General features: G+C 45.4%; 1 protein-coding gene across 1 annotated transcript in view; it reads right to left on the bottom strand.

Annotated features, from left to right (window-relative positions):
- Window positions 1-6,959, bottom strand: part of LOC109909415 (short transient receptor potential channel 4-like) — a 50,931-nt gene extending 43,972 nt beyond the window's left edge. Inside the window, exons 1-3 of the mRNA XM_031795229.1 lie at window positions 6,500-6,959; window positions 3,365-3,552; window positions 1,968-2,186 (exon numbers count right to left, since the gene is read on the bottom strand). Of these exons, the coding sequence (XP_031651089.1) occupies window positions 1,968-2,186; window positions 3,365-3,523 (378 nt within the window). The 5' untranslated portion in view covers window positions 3,524-3,552; window positions 6,500-6,959. The remainder of the gene's footprint in view (window positions 1-1,967; window positions 2,187-3,364; window positions 3,553-6,499) is intronic.
- Window positions 6,960-22,037: the final 15,078 nt, after the last annotated feature.

Here is a 22,037-nt window from a genome sequence, read left to right as displayed (position 1 = left end):
ATGCCGACAACACTTCCTTGCTGCTGTGCAAGGACTCGTGCCTGACAAGGTCCCTTGCCATCTTTGGGGATTTCACTCGAGCGTCGGGAGCAGTTCTGAACCATCCAAAGTCTTCCGTCAAGTTTTTCTGAAGATGGCGTGGTAGAACGGTGTGCCCGGGGGGTTATCTCTCTGTTAGGGGGCCCTGAGGATTCTCGGGGTCCATTTTGAGACCTCCGGCTCAGCGACGCTAAACTGGAACATGAGTATCGCAGTGGTACAGAGGAAGCTAGCAATGTGGAAGGCTAGGTATTTGTCTTTTATGGGCAAAGTCCTGGTCCTAAAGGTGGATGTGTTGCCGTCTCTTTTGTATTTGGCGTACATCTACCCATTGCCGGCTTGTCTGAGGAGGCCTCTAGTGAGGCTTGTGTTTCAGTTCATGTGGAGTGGCAGGTGCGAGTGGGTCGCCAGGGCACGCATGATCTGTCCCATCGGGGAGGGAGGTAGGGGGGTACCACATTTCCCCCTCAAGCTGGACGCAATTTTTGTTTCTTTCTTGTTAACGGAGCTTGCTCATCCAGTGATACACCCGTCCGGTTACCTCCTGCGGGTGTTCTTCTCGTATCAGGCGAGAAGCGTAATGGTGTGGTCTAACACGGGTCCTCGGGCGGAACAGCTGCCGTGGCACTTTGGTCATGCGGCCAGGTGGCTGCGTGCGCACCCTGAGGTTGAAGTTGCCCGAGTAGGTTTAGATCACAGGCACCTGTACGAGGAGGTCAGAAAGGCAGGGAGTCCCGCGCCTGTAGTGGGCATCTCGGAAGTGGTCTGGGAGGGAGTGCAGGCGCGGGGTCTGGACAACAGGCTCAAGGACCTGAATTGGTTGAGCCTCCATAAGTGCTTGCCGGTACGTTCCATCATGTACCGGTATAGTTTGGTGCAATCCCCCACCTGTCCAAGATCCTCTTGTGGCAGGGAGGAGACTGTGCGCCATGTCTTTTGGGACTGTGCCTTTGCCGGAGTAGTATGGGCTAGGGCACGGGTGTTGTTAGGTTTGGTAAGGGGGGATTTTGTATTGATGTGGGCCAGGTTAGAGAGAGGTGTAGGGAGAGCGAGAGGGACGGATAGGGACAGGTTTCTGCTCTGGCTTCTCATGAGTCTCTTTAAATGGGGGCTGTGGGAAGCCAGGCAGAACATGGTGAAGACAGGGAGAGATTGGGGGGTGGAAGGGATAGTGAGGAGGGTGGAAGGAGATTTGAGGGGGAGGATGAAGAGGGAGGAGAGGAAGTGGGGGCAGCATGCTGCTCGGGAGAGGTGGAAGGGGGGTTTAGGGCTGAGTGTCATTTAGATTTGTAAGGGGATAGATTAGGGACGGGGAGATAGGGAAAGGTATTTTGTAGGGTGACGGGGAGGGAAGATGCTCCCCTGAGGTTTTGTTTGGGGTTTATGTTTAGTTAAATTTGTTAAATTAAAATACCATTATTTGAGTATGTATGAAAATTATGAGTTGTAAAGAATGAATGGTATTGAAGATAATAAATTATTTTGTATTTAAATTTTTTTTAAAGGCTGTATAGGTTTTCACGGTCCGTTTGTTGTTTTTGTATATTTAAGTTATTTCATGTCTAGTTCATTTTTTCATTAAAGAACATGAGTAACCACCACGCTGCATTTTGGTCCGCTTCTCCTTCTACAGGCTTCTCCTTCTACAGACGAACGCCGTTACAGTATGTGCCTGGTAAGGCATGGGTTAGTGTAATGCACAGGAAAAACAAGAGGGCATATAGTAGAGACTGTTCTATGTCGACATGTCAGGTCTAAGGCCTTTCTCAAGACCAGTCTGATTGTAAAGCAGGTAGCCTATTGGTATGTGATAACACAAGGAGAGTGTGCTGTATGCAGGTTAATGTAGGCTAGTCACCCCTCCAAGTGACTATAGCCAACACTCAACAACAGGGTGCCATTTGAGAAGTACACTGTAACTATCCTACCTGTTTCTCCCCGCTGGGCTTCTTGTGGTTGAGCAGCAGTTCCACGGCCCCCACCACCTCTTTACGGATGGCGTGTAGGAGAGCATCACCGACGTACACGTTATAGGTGAGCAGCAGCTCTATAATCTCCAGGTTCTCATTCTCTATAGCGATCAGCAGAGCTGTGCGGCCCAACGGGTCTATACAGTTAATGTTGATCCGGAAGTAGATCTCTGCCTCCTACAGGCGGGGGGGGGGGGGGGGGGGGGGGGGGGGGATGACAACAGATGATTACTTAGTTTTACGGTATCAAGATAGCAAATTGTATCATGTTTATTGATATTGTACTTGAACTGAGACTTATTTATCCCTCCCTACCTCCCTCCCCTCTCCCTCCCTTCTCTTCCCTCCCTCACCTCTTACCTTTCTCCATCTCCCATCCCTCTACTCCCTCCATCCCTACCTCTAGAGCTTATTTGATGGAAGTATAGTATGCTTTCTCCTACCTCCTTAATCTCCCCCTCCCTTCCTCCCTCTCTCCACCTCTTTCTCCCTCCCTCCCGTTCCTCACTCATCCCTCCCTCTCCTCCCTTCTTCCCTACTTCCAGAGACCGTTTGACTGAGGCATAGTCTCCACCATCCCCTCCCTTCCTCCCTCCCCTTTTCCTCTCCGCCCTGCATCCCTACCTCTAGACCCTGTTTGACTGAGGCATAGTCTCCACCATCCCCTCCCTTCCTCCCTCCCCTTTTCCTCTCCTCCCTACAGCCCTACCTCTAGAGCCTGTTTGACTGAGGCATAGTCTCCACCATCCCCTCCCTTCCTCCCCTTTTCCTCTCCGCCCTGCATCCCTACCTCTAGAGCCTGTTTGACTGAGGCATAGTCTCCACCATCCCCTCCCTTCCTCCCTCCCCTTTTCCTCTCCGCCCTGCATCCCTACCTCTAGAGCCTGTTTGACTGAGGCATAGTCTCCTTTCTCCTCCATCCCCTCCCTCCCTTCCTCCCTCCCCCTTTCCTCTCCTCCCTTCATCCCTACCTCTAGAGCCTGTTTGACTGAGGCATAGTCTCCTTTCTCCTCCATCCCCTCCCTCCCTTCCTCCCTCCCCCTTTCCTCTCCTCCCTTCATCCCTACCTCTAGAGCCTGTTTGACTGAGGCATAGTCTCCTTTCTCCTCCATCCCCTCCCTCCCTTCCTCCCTCCCCCTTTCCTCTCCTCCCTTCATCCCTACCTCTAGAGCCTGTTTGACTGAGGCATAGTCTCCTTTCTCCTCCATCCCCTCCCTCCCTTCCTCCCTCCCCCTTTCCTCTCCTCCCTTCATCCCTACCTCTAGAGCCTGTTTGACTGAGGCATAGTCTCCTTTCTCCTCCATCCCCTCCCTCCCTTCCTCCCTCCCCCTTTCCTCTCCTCCCTTCATCCCTACCTCTAGAGCCTGTTTGACTGAGGCATAGTCTCCTTTCTCCACTGCTCCCAGGTAGTTCCTTTCCAGGCCAGACAGTTCAGACTCGGCCCTGACAATCCTCAGAGGGATCCGGTCCCTGTAGGAAGAGTTGTCTGTCCTCCGGTAGTACAGTTGAGACATCGCTGCTACTGCTAGGCAATCTCACTCACCTAGACAGGTTAGATTAGATAACATTGATTACCCCTTATCTACATTTTGTGGAGGCAGTGGATAGAGACAGGGACACAGATCAGTAATGGTTGGGTGAATGGTTTGGTTGCAGACTGGACTCACTGGACAGACGTTTGGTCATTTATTTACATCTTTGCACCTCCAATAAGTATAATGTGTTTTTTTTGTGTGTCAACATTTGTATTTATGTTGTAATTTTTTTCGTTAGTGAGGGGGGTGCTCATATAACTTAACTTGCATATTCAGTTCATATTGTATTTAATTGTGGACTGCCACTCCAAAATAAAAATTTTACATTTAAAAAAGTACATAAATACGAAGAATTGATCATTATGATCATATTAAATAGTTTAAAAAGTACAAAATACATTTAGTATGTAGAGGGATAGAAACAAAAAGAAGTGAGCCTCCACCCCCAACCACCCATCCATTCCCCAACCCCACTCAACCAACATGTCTCCATGTCTTTTACATAACTCCTCAGTGTCATTATTCTCCTAACCATCCAGGCTGCATCACATCCGGCAGTGATTGGGAGTACCATAGGGCAGCACACAATTGGCCCAGAGTCTTGGCCCAGAGTCTTGGCCCAGAGTCTTGGCCCAGTTTCTTGGCCCAGAGTCTTGGCCCAGAGTCTTGGCCCAGTTTCTTGGCTCAGAGTCTTGGCCCAGAGTCTTGGCCCAGAGTCTTGGCCCAGAGTCTTGGCCCAGAGTCTTGGCCCAGAGTCTTGGCCCAGAGTCTTGGCCCAGAGTCTTGGCCCAGAGGTCTGGCCGGCGTTGTAAATAAGAATGTGTTCATAACTGACTTGCCTAGTTAAATAAAGGGATAACACTTTTTTTGCTTTTTTAAAACCACCAATATAAATTCTCCCTGTAATTCTCCTTTGTTGTTAGCAGGCACAAAGCAACCTGGTCTCAGAGAAAGACATAATATAATAATAATAATAATAATATAATATAATACTAAAGTAGATACATAGTAGAATACTAAACTCAGCAAGAAAGGAAACATCCTCTCACTGTCAACTGCCTTTATTTTCAGCAAACTTAACGTGTAAATATTTGTATGAACATAACAAGATTCAACAACTGAGACATAATCTGAACAAATTCCACAGACATGTGACTAACAGAAATGAAATAATGTGTCCCTGAACAAAGGGGGGGGGGGTCAAAAGCAACAGTCAGTATCTGGCCACCACTTGCATTAAGTACTGCAGTACATCTCCTCCTCATGGACTGCACCAGATTTGCCAGTTCTTGCTGTGAGATGTTACCCCACTCTTCCACCAAGGCACCTGCAAGTTCCCGGACATTTCTGGGGGGAATGGCCCTAGCCCTCACCCTCCGATCCAATAAGTCCCAGACGTGCTCAATGGGATTGAGATCCGGGCTCTTCGCTGGCCATGGCAGAACACTGACATTCCTGTCTTGCAGGAAATCACGCACAGAACGAGCAGCTGGTGGCATTGTCATGCTGGAGGGTCATGTCAGGATGAGTCTGCAGGAAGGGTACCACATGAGGGAGGAGGATGTCTTCCCTGTAACATACAGCATTGAGATTTCCTGCAATGACAACAAGCTCAGTCCGATGATGCTGTGACACACCGCCCCAGACCATGACGGACCCTCCACCTCCACCTCCTCCCGCTCCAGAGTACAGGGCTCGGTATAACACTCATTCCTTCAACGATAAACGTGAATCCGACCATCACCCCTGGTGAGACAAAACCACGACTCGTCAGTGAAGAGCACTTTTTGCCAGTCCTGTCTGATCCTGACGGTGGGTTTGTGCCCATAGGTGACGTTGTTGTGATGCCTAGTGAGGACCTGCCTTACAATAGGCCTACAAGCCCTCAGTCCAGGCTTTCTCAGCCTATTGCGGAAATTCTGAGCACTGATGGAGTGGAGGGATTGTGCGTTCCTGGTGTAACTTGGGCAGTTGTTGTTGCCATCCTGTATGTGTCCTGCAGGTGTGATGTTCAGATGTACCGATCCTGTGCAGGTGTTGTTACACGTGGTCTGCCACTGCGAGGATCAGCTGTCCGTTCTGTCTCCCTGTAGCGCTGTCTTAGGCATCTCACAGTACGGGCATTGCAATTTGTTGCCCTGGCCACATCTGCAGTCCTCATGCCTCCTTGCAGCATGCCTAAGGCACGTTCATGCAGATGAGCAGGGATCCTGGGTATCGTTCTTTTGGTGTTTTTCAGAGTCAGTAGAAAGGCCTCTTTAGTGTCCTCAATTTTCATAACTGTGAACTTAAATGCCTACCGTCTGTAAGTTGTTAGTGTTTTAACGGCTGATCCACAGGTGCATGTTCATTAATTGTTTATGGTTCATTGAACATGCATGGGAAACAGTGTTTAAACCTTTTACAATTAAGATCTGTGAAGTTATTTTGACAAATTATCTTTGAAAGACAGGGTCCTGAAAAAGAGACATTTATTTTTTTGCTGAGTTTATATGTCCTCCAAATATGATAACTTAAGTCATCCAATGTCTACATACTATACGTCCTGTAATTCATAGGATATTATATGACTGCTATTCCATTCATTATGTAATGTGTAATACTAAATAGAGTGAGTCCGATTTACATAATAAATCTTACCCTGAGGCCAGGTTGACTTATTCTGTCGTTCATGGCAGTAAAGCAAAATATTTAGCAGAATCTAAATCGACAAAAATCCAGAGTCTAACAACAAAGTCAGCAAAGCAATTATATACATTTGATGGATAATTTTATTATGTATTATATGTATTTATTATCAAATGAATATGATATCAACTGCTGGTAATAACTGAATTTGGCTAAAGCCATTCATTTCCTCAAACGTTCAATGTGGTTGTTCGCAGGGTATCCCATCGATGCCAATATACTATACAAATGCATTATACACGCAAGCAAAAACACAGCTGAACTTACCCTCTCGGTCCTGTACGTTTTGACTATGACATTTGATTGTCAAAAAATGAAACACCTCTCTTCCATTACTTGAAACACATAGGCCTACAACAGCAGGTCTTCTGTGGGTTGCAGAACAGAAATAGGACGAAGAAAAACTATTCCACCTTGTTCCTTTGTGTATTCCAGTTGACAGTAGTAGCGTATACTGAATAAGGAGCCTAAAGTAACAACGTTATAATTAGAGCAAGCTAATAGTGTCTTCCTCTCTGGTCGCGATCAAAGATATTTGCAAAATAAATTATATTACAGAATTGTCAACATAATTCCATCAGAATTATCGGGACTCGTAAGCATTCAATTCAGTAGAAGGTGTGATCTTGGATGTTTTAAAGTGTAAGAAATCCACCCTCGTTCAAAACATTCGCAAACACGCAATCAAGCCCGTTTGAAGAGACGCACACATCCTCTTCGCTGCCTCCAGCTTCGCGCGCTCTTCGGTTGATAGACTACAGGAGGGTCTCGTGACTCAGTAGGAGTGTGTTTGTTCGCAAATTAAAAGCATGCAGGGGTAACACAGACGCACAATCCACTATCATCCTTTGAGATGCATGTCCATGTGAATTGATTGATTGGTAAAAAAATATTTGATAATTCCAAGTAAAAGCTTGTTCCAGCCAGAGACAACATTACATATGGCAACATTGCAGGGAATATCCAAACCACTGCGAATTTAACTGAGTGACCCTTTTCTAATTTAAGCAACACTTTTTCCAATAAATGTAGTTGAGAAAAACATGACGTTGAACTATTTCATGAGGTGTAACAGGTGGCATTGCATTTGTCATGGGATGTTGATGCAGCTGATGAAGTGAACAACGTTATTATGCTCCTCCAGACACTTCAATAACTTCATTTGGCTCCTTCTGAATAAAGTAGAACTAAGAGAATTGTGATGGCTTTCAATTTGGAGCCACTGGATAGGGTTAGGAAGACTGAACAGAGGGGATGGAGAAGGCAGAACTATAGAACGTTCCTGAGGGAACTTAATATTGTAAATAATATTGTAAGTTCCAATTTCAGCCAGGTGACATTCATCCTGAAGCAAACAGAGAGATAGACAATAACAGTGCAGGAGGACAGGGGCTGAACATAGTAGTGCATTTCCCATGGCTCTGAGAGTTTAACACATGTTCGTGCTGAACAGTTGTCTTTATCACATTAGAGAACTGAAGAGGCGTAGTTGACTAATTGAATGAATATTAATAATCTGATTGAGTTACATTCAATTAGTTTAGTTAGGAGGACTGAGAAACAGAAGAAATTACGTTAGGACTAATGAACCTGATGTTGGAACATTTAGTTGGGGACATGCAACATTTATGTTCTGTGCATTGTGTCCTAAAATCTTCAGAATGATTTGTCAATTTGTATAATCCTTACAGCATTTACAATCAGCATGTACTGTAGATGTGCTCACAGTGAACATCTAAGAGCACCTCATCAAGTCCCTACAAGATAAAACTGGAGAAGCTTTTCTATAGAAACAACCTACATAAGATGAAACACTGTACAACCAATCCTTACAATAATTAAGTGTCTACTTTGTTTTACAAGCTCATGTAAACATATGACAACATCAGGTTCTGTTCTCCTCACTGTCATCATGGACAGTGAGACAGAGCAGAGGCACGAGTTGTGAATGTTTCCCATCAGCCCGGCAGCAGGGACATGACTCTGCAGACTGCACTTCTTCAAAAAAATAAGGACAGTCAGGAGGACAGGACAGAGCACATCCAGAGTTGTTGAAAATGTCCCAACGTCAAGACGATGCTTCACTTCTTTAAACAAGCTGACAGTTAAGAGAGGATAGGAGAGGACAGGATAGGGAAGTTGATGTGGCACATGCTCCATCTCTTAGACTGATTCTTTTCTAAATTCCTCTCCCACAGTGAGGAGTCCCTCTCCCACAGCCATGTCAGAGGCAGTAGGAGACAGAGTGAGGAGGTCCTCTCCCACAGCCCTGTCAGAGGCAGTAGGAGACGGAGTGAGGAGTCCCTCTCCCACAGCCCTGTCAGAGGCAGTAGGAGACAGAGTGAGGAGGTCCTCTCCACAGCCCTGTCAGAGGCAGTAGGAGACAGAGTGAGGAGGTCCTCTCCACAGCCCTGTCAGAGGCAGTAGGAGACAGAGTGAGGAGGTCCTCTCCCACAGCCCTGTCAGAGGCAGTAGGAGACGGAGTGAGGAGTCCCTCTCCCACAGCCCTGTCAGAGGCAGTAGGAGACGGATTGAGGAGTCCCTCTCCCACAGCCCTGTCAGAGGCAGTAGGAGACAGAGTGAGGAGGTCCTCTCCACAGCCCTGTCAGAGGCAGTAGGAGACAGAGTGAGGAGGTCCTCTCCACAGCCCTGTCAGAGGCAGTAGGAGACAGAGTGAGGAGGTCCTCTCCACAGCCCTGTCAGAGGCAGTAGGAGACAGAGTGAGGAGGTCCTCTCCACAGCCCTGTCAGAGGCAGTAGGAGACAGAGTGAGGAGGTCCTCTCCACAGCCCTGTCAGAGGCAGTAGGAGACAGAGTGAGGAGGTCCTCTCCACAGCCCTGTCAGAGGCAGTAGGAGACAGAGTGAGGAGGTCCTCTCCACAGCCCTGTCAGAGGCAGTAGGAGACAGAGTGAGGAGGTCCTCTCCACAGCCCTGTCAGAGGCAGTAGGAGACAGAGTGAGGAGGTCCTCTCCACAGCCCTGTCAGAGGCAGTAGGAGACAGAGTGAGGAGGTCCTCTCCACAGCCCTGTCAGAGGCAGTAGGAGACAGAGTGAGGAGGTCCTCTCCACAGCCCTGTCAGAGGCAGTAGGAGACAGAGTGAGGAGGTCCTCTCCACAGCCCTGTCAGAGGCAGTAGGAGACAGAGTGAGGAGGTCCTCTCCACAGCCCTGTCAGAGGCAGTAGGAGACAGAGTGAGGAGGTCCTCTCCACAGCCCTGTCAGAGGCAGTAGGAGACAGAGTGAGGAGGTCCTCTCCACCAGTCTGTTTGTCCTATCATGCCTCTCCTTGTCACACTTTGTCATGTTTGGCATGGCAAGAAGTTCACATAAATCAAACTTTATTTGTCACATGCGCCAAATACAAGTGTAGACCTTACCGTGAAATGCTTTACTTACAAGCCCTTAACCCACAATGCGGTTACAGTTACAAGGATGAGTTGGAGCCCTCTTTATACAACTGTCGTTCTTACACATAATTTGATCAAATGATCATTTGATCATTCAGAACTGATGTGAACTTGTTTTCTTCATTTCCATCACTGTCCCAAAACAACATTCTTAGGCTGTGTCCCATATGGCATCCTATTCCCTACATAATGGGGAATAGTATTGTCAAAAGTATTGCACTACATAGGGAATACGGTCCCATTTGGGACGCGACTGTAATTGACCTTATGTTTGAAAGAACAGCAATCTTTAAAACAGCCTCCTGACGTCTGTTCTCCCTTTGCATCTAAAACCATGGAACTGACCTAAAAAAATTATAAGACCTTGTGACGCACCACAGATAATGTCTAATAGGTTCTCCAATGAAATGGACATAGATTGATTTAGCGGATCCTCTGTGTTCGAGGCATTCACTGAAGTAACTGGCCTCCATGTGCCCTTTAAAGGCACAAAGCAGTTTTGTATATTTGATTATTTAATTTATAGGGAATAATAGAGGCCTAAAATACATCTACTCAGCCCAGTTTTGAACCACTCTTTCCTCCGTAGCATTGGAAGCCTTGTACGTATGGAAGCAGGATGACAATTGTTTGGGCCTTGTGTTACTAAGCTCTGGGTTGTGTCTGTGTAGGCAGGGTATACCAAACCAAAACACACAGCCACTCCCGAGGAACTCCTACCCCATGACCAGATGATAAGGCTCACATAGCTTCAAGGTTTCCATCTCTGCATCCCAAATGGCACGCAGGCCATTTCTACACACTTTTATTCTGTATTGTCAGTCAGCATTCACTCAGTGTTATATTAACTTCTATCTTCTACAACCAAATTAGTATCATGATATCATGGCAGCTTTTAGCGGTTTGAGAACCCCTCTGTACCCAGATAGGCTTTACCGGCTATGTAGTATTTATTAAGCACCAAGGCCCGAGGGGCTGTGATATATTGCCAATATACCACGGCTAAGGGTTGTTCTTCAGCACGACCCGAAGCATTGTTATTATGCCATTGTTGACAACATAACTGACTGACTGGGCTCTCTGCTGGAGAAACCATTATTGTCGTTTATAAATATAGCTGGTTATATTGTCCTGTGGCATCACCTGTAGTTGTTGCCATGCCGATGCCATGTTCAGGAAGCATCTTATTGATGCGGTTCAGTGCGTCTCATCTGCATATTAATTAATACGAGGGGATTCATTGTTTCCTCTGTCAGTACAGATGGCAGACAGAACCATAGGATAGACCTCAGCAGATTGACACCTTAATCCCTTGCCTGCTAATCATCCGGTAATAGCTAGCGCCATTCACCATCTGACACCAAAAATATATAATTTTTGGAAAAGGTCCTCTCCGCAAGCCAGAACAATACTAAAAAATACTTTGATTTATTACATGCACCAAATACAACAGATGTAGACCTTACCCTGAAATGCTTACTTACAAGTCCTTATACAAAATGTGCTAAATAAACGATTGTGAAAGAATGTGTGTGTGTGTGTGTGTGTGTGTGTGTGTGTGTGTGTGTGTGTGTGTGTGTGTGTGTGTGTGTGTGTGTGTGTGTGTGTGTGTGTGTGTGTGTGTGTGTGTGTGTGTGTGTGTGTGTGTGTGTGTGTGTGTGTGTGTGTGTGTGTGTGTGTGTGTGTGTGTGTGTGTGTGTGTGTGTGTGTGTGTGGTTAGAGTTCAGTGAGTGTACATTGAGCCTGCACAAGACAGTTGTAATAAATAATAACAAATAAGGGGGTCAATGCAAATAGTCTGGGTAGTCATTTGATTAACAGTTCAGCAGTCTTATGGCTTGGCTGTATAATCTGTTAAGGAGCCTTTTGGTCCCAGACTTGGCGCTTGCTGTGCAGTAGCAGAGAGAACAGTCTATGATTTTGGTGGCTGGAGTCTTTGACTATTTTAGGGCCTTCCTCTGACACAGCCTGGTTTAGAGGTCCTGGATGGCAGGAAGCTCGGCCCCAGTGATGTACTGGGCCGTTCGCACTACCCTCTGTAGCACCCTGCAGTCGAATGCCGAGTAGTTGCCATACCAGGCAGTGATGCAACCAGTTAGGATGCTCCTGATGATGCATCTGAATTACTTTTTGAAGATCTGAGGTCCCATGCCAAATCTTTTCAGCCTCCTGAAGGGGAATAGGTGTTGTCTTGCCCCCATCAGGACTGTGTTGGAGTGTTTGGATCATGATAGCGATGTGGACCACAAGGAAGCTCTCGACCCGCTCCACTACAGCCCTGTCAATGTGAATGGGGGCATGCTTGGCCCTCCTTTTCCTCAAGTCCACAATTAGTTACTTTGTCTTGTTCACATTGAGGGAGAGGTTGTTGTCCTGGCACCATACTGCTAGGTCTCTGACATCCTCCCTATAGGCTGTCTCATTATCGTCGGGGATCAGACCTACCACCATCGTGTCATCGACAAACTTAATGATGGTGTTGGAGTCGTGAGTGGCAGGGCAGTCATGGGTGAACAGGGAGTACAGGAGGGGACTGAGCACGCACCCCTGAGGGGCCTCCGTGTTAAGGGTCAGCGTGGTGGATGTGTTGTTGCCTACCCTCCCCACCTGGGGGTGGCCTGTCAGAAAGTACAGGATCCAGTTGCAGAAGAAGGTGTTCAGTCTCAGGGTCCTTAGCTTAGTGACGAGCTTGGAGGGCACTATGGTTATGAATGCAGAGCTGTAGTCAATGAACAGCATATTCTCACTTGTTCCTTTTTTCCAGTTGGGAAAGGGCAATGTGGAGTGCAATAGAGATTGCATCATCTGTGGAACTGTTGGGGCGGTATGGAAATTGGAATTGGTGCAGTGTGTCTGGGATGATGTTGTTGATGTGAGCCATGATAAGCCTTTCCAAGCATTTCATGGTTACAGATGTGAGTGCTATGAGGCGATAGTCATATAGGCAGGTTTCCTTTGCGTTCTTGGACACAGGGACTATGGTGGTCTGCTTGAAGCAAGTAGGTATTACAGACTGGGTCAGGGAGAGGTTGAAAATGTCAGTGAAAAAACTTGCCAGCTGGTCAGATCCTGCTCTGAGTACGCATACTGGTAATCGGTCTGGCCTTGCAGCCTTGTGAACGTTAACCTGTTTAAAGGTCTTACTCACATCGGCTATGGAAGCGTAATCCCACAGTCATCCGGGACAGCTGGGACACTCATGCATGGTTCAGTGTTGCTTGCCTCGAAGCAAGCATAGAAGACATTTAGCTCGTCTGGTAGGCTTGCATCACTGGGCAGCTCGCGGCTGGGTTTCCCTTTGTAATCCATGATAGTTTGCAAGCCCTGCCACATCCAACGATATGGTTGTCTGGGTTTGTTGGTTCTCATTCAGGGGGAACATGATAAAAAATATTGTGAATAAACTTTTCAAAACACTGGTAATGCCGAATTATATCACCTGAAGCTCTCTGAGACACCATAATTCATATTTTTATTTTACCTTTATTCAACTAGGCAAGTCAGTTAAGAACAAATTCTTCTTTTCACATTTTCAATGACGGCCTAGGAACAGTGGGTTAACTGCCTGTTCAGGGGCAGAACTTGCAACCTTCCGGTTACTAGTCCAACACTCTAACCACTAGGCTACCCTGCCGCCTGGAAACATTTCACAACATGTTTGTACTAGTCGTCAACAATTTTGATTTCGGAAAGTTTTCTTTGATGTGAATTATATCATTATCATCTCCATGCAAATCACTTTGTTAGTTACAGTGTAATGGAGATAATGATTTCAGGGTGTTTCATCAGTAGGATCCGCTAAAGCCACCCAGATGGAGCTCACACTGGTGGTGAGAATAATAATATCATTATTGAGAGATAGCTGTACATCCTCTACAGTAGACGGGTACTTATCTCTCTCTCTCTCCCTCCATGTCTCTCCTGCACTCTCGTGCTCTCTCTCGCTGCCCTGTCATGTTTCTCTCTTCAGGCAAGAATCAGACACTTCCATCCTCTCCTCAGACATAGTGGGAGGACCTCCTGACCAGCCGTCCTGTCTCCTGGGCCTGACACACACCAGAATAGAGAAACACAATTTTTTCATTTTGATACCAATGTGTAAAGTATGTTGTTCCTGTCTTGAAAGCACCCCTTTCACTTTCTGCAGGGTGGCAGCTTCATTACAGACGAGTCCTCACATTCTGTAGTGATCTGAAGAGAGTAAGAGGCATCTGGCAGCTTAAAGATGAAAGATACTGGAAAGATACTCCGACTGTTTTAGAGCTGATGGATATTCACAGGGGAGGGGGAGGTTTGACAGCAGATTCCTGATGACGGCTCAAATAAAATAAAATAAAACTGTATTTATCTTGCACATTTCATACATAAATGTAGTCCAGAGTGCTTCACATACATAAATAAATAATAACAAGTAATAAAGATAAAAACATTACATATTTCTAAACAAGTGGATATAATACAGTAGAATAGAACAGTAAAACAACAGTGGACCTGAGAGACTAATGCAGCCAGTTATGCTTGTTACCAATGTTCCCGATAAGACAACAACATAGCATGGCAGGAAAACATGACAACACAGCATGGTAACAACACAACATGACAACAACATGGAAGCAACACAGCATGGCATCAGCACAACATGGTAGCAGCACATAACATGGTACAAAACATTATTGGGCACAGACAACAGCACAAAGGCAAGAAAGTAGAGACAACAATACATCATGTGAAGCAGCCACAACTGTCAGTAAGAGTGTCCATGATTGAGTCTTTGAATGAAGAGAAGGAGATAAAACTGTCCAGTTTGAGTGTTTTCTGCAGCTTGTTCCAGTCGCTAGCTGCAGCGAATTGAAAAGATGATCGACCCAGGAATGTGTGTGCTTTGGGGACCTTTAACAGAATGTGACTGGCAGAACAGGTGTTGTATGTGGAGGATGAGGGCTGCAGTCGATATCTCAGATAGAGAGGAGTGAGGCCTAAGAGGGTTTTATAAATAAGCATTCGGGTCTTGCAACAGTTTCCAGAGGAGTATAGAGATGTGTCCTATAAGGATCATTGGTGACAAATCTGATGGCCAAATGGTAAAGAACATTTAGCTGCTCGAGAGCACCCTTACCTGTCGATCTATAAATTGCGTCTCCGTAATCTAGCATGGTCATCTGAATCAGGGTTAGTTTGGCAGCTGAGGTGAAAGAGGAGTGATTGCAATAGAGGAAACCAAGTAAAAAATGCACATTTTTTTCACCCCAATTGGTAGTTACAGTCTTGTCTCATCACTGCAACTCCCGTACAGACTCGGGAGAGGTGAAGGTCGAGAGCCATGCGTCCTCCGAAATACGACCCAACCAAACCGTACTGCTTCGCCATGTTTTCCACCTGGCTACCCCTATCCCGGTCAACAGCCCTGCACCCCCCACAGCAACTTGCCCAAGCCTTCCCCATTTCTCCTTCTCCCAAATCCAGTCAGCTGATGTTCTGAAAGAGCTGCAAAATCTGGACCCCTACAAATCAGCCGGGCTAGACAATCTGGACCCTTTCTTTCTAAAATTATCTGCGGAAATTGTTGCCACCCCTATTACTAGCCTGTTCAACCTCTCTTTCGTGTCGTCTGAGATTCCCAAAGATTGGAAAGCAGCTGCGGTCATCCCCTTCTTCAAAGGGGGGGACACTCTTGACCCAAACTGCTACAGACCTATATCTATCCTACCCTGCCTTTCTAAGGTCTTCGAAAGCCAAGTCAACAAACAGATTACCGACCATTTCGAATCTCACCATACCTTCTCTGCTATGCAATCTGGTTTCAGAGTTGGTCATGGGTGCACCTCAGCCACGCTCAAGGTCCTAAACGATATCTTAACCGCCATCGATAAGAAACATTACTGTGCAGCCGTATTCATTGGTCTGGCCAAGGCTTTTGACTCTGTCAATCACCACATCCTCATCAGCAGACTCGACAGCCTTGGTTTCTCAAATGATTGCCTCGCCTGGTTCACCAACTACTTCTCTGATAGAGTTCAGTGTGGCAAATCGGAGGGTCTGCTGTCCGGACCTCTGGAAGTCTCTGTGGGGTGCCACAGGGTTCAATTCTTGGACCGACTCTCTTCTCTGTATACATCAATGATGTCGCTCTTGCTGCTGGTGAGTCTCTGATCCACCTCTACGCAGACGGCACCATTCTGTATACTTCTGGCCCTTCTATGGACACTGTGTTAACAACACTCCAGGCAAGCTTCAATGCCATACAACTCTCCTTCCATGGCCTCCAATTGCTCTTAAATACAAGTAAAACTAAATGCATGCTCTTCAACCGATCGCTGCCTGCACCTCGCCTGTCCAACATCACTACTCTGGACGGCTCTGACTTAGAATACGTGGACAACTACAAATACCTAGGTGTCTGGTTAGACTGTAAACTCTCCTTCCAGACCCACATCAAACATCTCCAATTCAAAGTTAAATCTAGATTTGGCTTCCTATTTCGCAACAAAGCATCCTTCACTCATGCTGCCAAACATACACTTGTAAAACTGACCATCCTACCAATCCTCGACTTCGGCGATGTCATTTACAAAATAGCCTCCAATACCCTACTCAACAAATTGTATGCAGTCTATCACAGTGCCATCCGTTTTGTCACCAAAGCCCCATATACTACCCACCATTGCGACCTGTACACTCTCATTGGCTGGCCCTCGCTTCATACTCGTCACCAAACTCACTGGCTCCATGTCATCTACAAGACCCTGCTAGGTCCCCCCTTATCTCACCATAGCATCACCCACCTGTAGCACGCACTCCAGCAGGTATATCTCTCTGGTCACCCCCAAAACCAATTCTTTCTTTGGCCGCCTCTCCTTCCAGTTCTCTGCTGCCAATGACTGAAACGAACTACAAAAATCTCTGAAACTGGAAACACTTATCTCCCTCACTAGCTTTAAGCACCAGCTGTCAGAGCAGCTCACAGATTACTGCACCTGTACATAGCCCACCTATAATTTAGCCCAAACAACTACCTCTTTCCCTACTGTATTTATTTTATTTATTTATTTATTTATTTTGCTCCTTTGCACCCCATTATTTTTATTTCTACTTTGCACATTCTTCCACTGCAAATCTACCATTCCAGTGTTTTACTTGCTATATTGTATTTACTTTGCCACCATGGCCTTTTTTTTGCCTTTACCTCCCTTATCTCACCTCATTTGCTCACATTGTATATAGACTTGTTTCTACTGTATTATTGACTGTATGTTTGTTTTACTCCATGTGTCGTTGTATGTGTCGAACTGCTTTGCTTCATCTTGGCCAGGTTGCAATTGTAAATGAGAAATAGTTCTCATCTTGCCTACCTGGTTAAATAAAGGTGAAATAAATAAATAAAACAATGCTCGTTTAACCCGGAAGCCAGCCACAGCAATGTGTTGGAGGAAACACTGTACACCTGACAACCGTGTCAGCATGCATGCACCTGGCCCGCCACAGGAGTCGCTAGAGCATGATGTGACAAGGGCATCCCTGCCGGCCAAACCCTCCCTAACCCGAACGATGCTGGGCCAATTGTGCGCCACCCCATTGGTCTACCAGTCAGGGCCAGCTGAGACAGAGCCTGGAATTGAACCAGGCTCTCTAGTGGCACAGCTAGCACTGTAATGCAGTGCCTTAGACCACAGCACCACTCGGGAGGTCAAGTCTAGATTTAACCTTAACCTTCAGCTTTGATATGTGCTGAGAGAAGGACATTGCACCGTCTAGCCATACTCCCAAGTACTTCTAAACCCTCAGAGGTAGTAATCACACCAGAGGGAGGACGGGCATTCTTCTGAACAAACCACATAACCATTGTTTCAGAGGTGTTCAGAACAAGGTTAAGGGTAGAGAAAGCTTGTTGGACACTAAGAAAGTGTTGTTGTAGAGCGTTTCACACAACATTCGGGGGGGCCAGCTGAGTATAAGACTGTATCATCTGCATATAAATGGATGAGAGAGGTTCCTACTGCCTGAGCTATGCTATTGATGCAAATTGAGAAGAGTGTTGGGCCTAGGATCGAGCCTTGGGGTACTCCCTTGGTGACAGGCAATGGTTGAGACAGCAGATGTTCTGACTTTATACACTGCCTTCTTTGAGAGAGGTAGTTAGCAAACCTGGCCAAAGACCCCACAGAGACACCAATACTACTTAGCCGGCCCACAAGAACAGAATGGTCCACCATATGATAAGCTTTGGCCAAATCAATAAAAATTGCCCACCACTACATTGCTTAGAATCAAGGGCAATGTTGACATCATTTAGGACCTTTAAGTTTGCATTTTGGACCTAAGGAGCCAATAGGCAGAGGGTAGCATAATTTGTCTGATTCTCTGTAATAATGGTATGCGAATAAAAATGCATTTTATTTTGTAAAGTGGTTTCTTGCATCAAACAACACAAAATACATTTCATTCACCTCCTTGTCTGAAGGACAAGTGGATAAACACATTATTGTCAAGCCCTGCATGTTTTTTTTTTCAAAAGTCTCATGAACACCACACATTGGCTGCTACTGTAGGCTGAATGATAGAACTGCTATTTCCATGTTAAAATGTTATGGGATGCATTTTCTACATTGTTTGTTATGGAAGGCCACTCTGGTAGGCCTACATTATAATAAAATAGCCACAGTAGCCTACTTGGCCACTGCTAAAACAGTAAATTAAAGTAGGTACAATCTCAGTGTTCACAGTAAACGCGTGCTGGAAGTTGCACAGAATTTTCACAACATTCAAGTTTGCACTGCAGAAATTTGCAGACCAGAAATTTGCTCAGTTCCCAAAAAGAGGGAACATTGCTTGTTACTGACTGTTGCGTTTGATGCTGCTAGGTGTACTGTAACGACAGCTTGTTTCATTGAACTGAAGTGAAAACTTAATTTCTCCAGTGTTAAGTCTTTATCTCCATCTCTACATTCAAAGACTCAATCATGGACACTTACTGACACTTGTGGCTCCTTTGTGTGATGTATAGTTGTCTCTACCACTCTTGTCGTGTTGTGTGTTTTGTTCAACATTTCTAATTTAAATCCACAGGACTGTCCCACCCTGATCTGTTTCACCTGTCTTTGTGATTGTCTCCACCCCACTCCAGGTGTCACCCATCTTCCACATTATCCCCTGTGTATTTATACCTGTGTTCTCTGTTTGTCTGTTGTCAGTTCGTCTTGTTTGTCAACCAGCATGTTTGTGTCTCAGCTCCTACTTTTTCCCAGTCTCTTTTTCTCGCCCTCCTGGTTTTGACCCTCGCCTGTCTTAACTCTGAGCCCGCCTGCCTGACCACTCTGCCTTCCCCTGGCGATGAGCCTGCCTGCCGACCTGTACCGTTTCCCCATCTCTGGATTATTGACCTCTGCCTACCCTGACCCTGAGCCTGTCTGCAAACAAGTACCGTTGCACCATCTCTGGTTTACTGACCCCTGCCTGCCTTGACCTGTCTATTGCCTGCACTTGTTGGATTATTAAACCATTGTTAATACGATGTTGTCTGCATCTGGGTTTTACCTTCATACCTGATATATACAGCTCGTTGAGTGCGGTCTTTGTGCCAGCGTTGGTTTGTGGTGGTAAATAGACGGCTACAAAAAATATAGCTGTAAACTCTCTTGGTAGATAGTGTGGTCTACATCTTATCATGAGGTACTCTACCTCAGGCAAGCAATACCTCGAGACTTCCTTAATATTAGACATTGCGCACCAGCTGTTATTGACAAATAGACACACACCCTCACCCCTCGTCTTAACAGACGTAGCTGTTCTGTCCTGCCGATGCACAGAAAACCCAGCCAAAGGTATATTATCTGTGTCGTCATTCATCCATAACTCGGTGAAACATAAGATATTACAGTTTTTAATGTCCCGTTGGTAGGATTGTCTCGAACAAAGCTCATCCAATTTATTCTCCAGTAATTGCATGTTGGCTAATAGAATGGATGGTAGAGGCAGGTTACCCACTCGCCGACTAATTTTCACAAGGCATCCTGATCTCCGCCCTCTGTATTTCCTCATTTTCTTCATGTGAATGACAAGGATTTGGGCCTTGTCTGGGAGCAACATTATATCATTTGCTTCAGACTCAACAAAGAAAAAATCTTTGTCCAGTTCGAGGTGACTAGTCCTTGTTCTGATATCTTTTTTTGTCATAAGAGACGATAGCATCAATATTATGTACAAAATAAGTTATAAATAATGCAGAAAAAAACACACAAAATAGCACAATTGGTTAGCAGCCCGTAAAACGGCAGCCATCCCCTCCGACGCCATTCTTCTACCCACTTTACCCCTATCTACATGTACAAATTACCTCGAATAACCTGCACCCCTGCACATTGACTCTGTACCGTTATCCCCTGTATAAAGTTTTTTTTACTTTAGTTTATTTAGTAAATATTTTCTTAAAACTGCATTATTGGTAAAGGGCTTGTAAGTAAGCATTTCACGGTAAGGTCTACACCTGTGGTTTGATTTGAACTGTGTCCCAGTCACTTAAATCAGTATCATGTATCATGACAGGGAATAATTGGTGGATTTCAAGTTTCAACTTTGATTGTCACGTGCGCTAGTACAGTGAAATCCAACTGGGCACAGACGTCAATTCAACATCTATTCCACATTGGTTCAATGTCATTTTATTGAAATGACGTTGATTCAACCAGTGTGTGTCCAGTGGAATGTCTTTCTTGCGAGCTCTTTTCTCAGTAATGCAGTAATTAATATCAATATACTGCATAGTTGTATAAAATACATTTAGGAGCCACATTACCACTTGTTGCTGTTAAACATTTACAGTATTAGAACTGAATGTATTTATTATTTCACTTTATATGATCTATAATATATTATCTCTATAATGGTTGATTCAAAGACCACATAGACCCAATAAACGATATACAGTATATCATTCTATGGAGAAAACAAAAACAAATGGAACACAGTATTGTAATGGTCAATGTAAACACACCAAAGTCCCTATTGAAACCATCTATTCTCAGACATCACAGAGGCTGCTTCCTCAGACCTCGTTGTGCGCATAGAAATCCTATAATATATGTTTCTATATGGAATTCTATACTCTAGGGTCCAGCCTTCCTTTCCACGGGGTCCTGTCCTGAGCTGTTTTACTCATCAGACTATTAGATATATAAAATGTACTGTGCAGCATGGAGAGGTTCTGTACAGCATTGAGAGACTCGACCCCCAGCTCTAAAAATGAACACTCAAAGTGCCCTGACGCAATACTCCAACTCAGAGCAGCAATTGGAACTTCACAAGGAATCTTTTTTAGCCAAGTTATGAAACTGAATATAGTTGGTCAGACATACTGCATTGCTGTGAAAGAAGCTCCCTGTGTGCACAGATAAGTAGCACAGAGGAGTCTAAGGCGGAATGAACCAAGTTCCTCCTGGCAGAAAGCTGATACAAGCAGAGTGGTGGACTGTTGAAGTACTGAACTAGAGAATAGAGCTGAGGCATGTCCCAAATGGCACCCTATTCCTTTATCAGTGCACTACTCTGGTCAAAAGTGGTGCATGTGACTCCTAAATTGCCCATGTCTGTCCAGGGGCTAATATAAACACACACTGCCAGCAAACCAAAATGTCAGTGTCTGCAGTCTAACAGGAGAGTGGAAGACAGACAGGTAGTCAGAACGAGAGAGAATGAGGTAAAGAGAGAGAGAGATAAACAGAGTGAGATGATCTCACTCGGTTTACTCTGTTTATCTCTCTCTCTTTACCTCATTCTCTCTCGTTCTGACTACCGGTCTGTCTTCCACTCTCCTGTTAGACTGCAGACATTGATTAGCGGTTTGACTCTGACCAGACAAGAGACATTGATTAGTGAAAACCACAGAGCTCAGGGAGAGACTGGATCAGCTAGTCTGTAACACTGACTGTTACTCCTCTACTCTCAGAGTTGCTTTTAGGTTCCTCTGTAAAAACCAACTAGTGATGACAAAGGAATGCATCCCAAATGTCACCTAATTCCTTTTATAGTACACTACTTTTGACCCAGACCCATAGGCTCTCAGGTCAAAAGTAGCACACAATATAGAGAATAGGGTGCCATTTGGGACACATACAAATACTGATAATGCTTAAAGATGTGTTTTACGGTTTCTCAGAGATTTTAACAGCTTGGTGCTCTATAGCTTTCCATTCTGACTCAGTTTCCCATTAGTCACCCTCTGCTAATAACAAATGTCTCATATTGGATTTTACCAGAAATACATTTGAGTAAAATAGGCAATGAAGGCACTAGCTCATCACTTCCTATATTGAAATGCCAAGCAGATTGAAGTGAAAAACATGCAACAATACAGATATAAAATGTTACATTGCCACCTTCTGGCATCAAGCATGAAGTACACATGTGT

This window comes from Oncorhynchus kisutch, linkage group LG18 (genome assembly GCF_002021735.2).
Source record: "Oncorhynchus kisutch isolate 150728-3 linkage group LG18, Okis_V2, whole genome shotgun sequence".
NCBI classification, from domain to species: Eukaryota; Metazoa; Chordata; class Actinopteri; order Salmoniformes; family Salmonidae; genus Oncorhynchus; species Oncorhynchus kisutch.
Note: the sequence above shows the minus strand (reverse complement) of the source record. Positions and strands in the feature narration are given on the sequence as shown.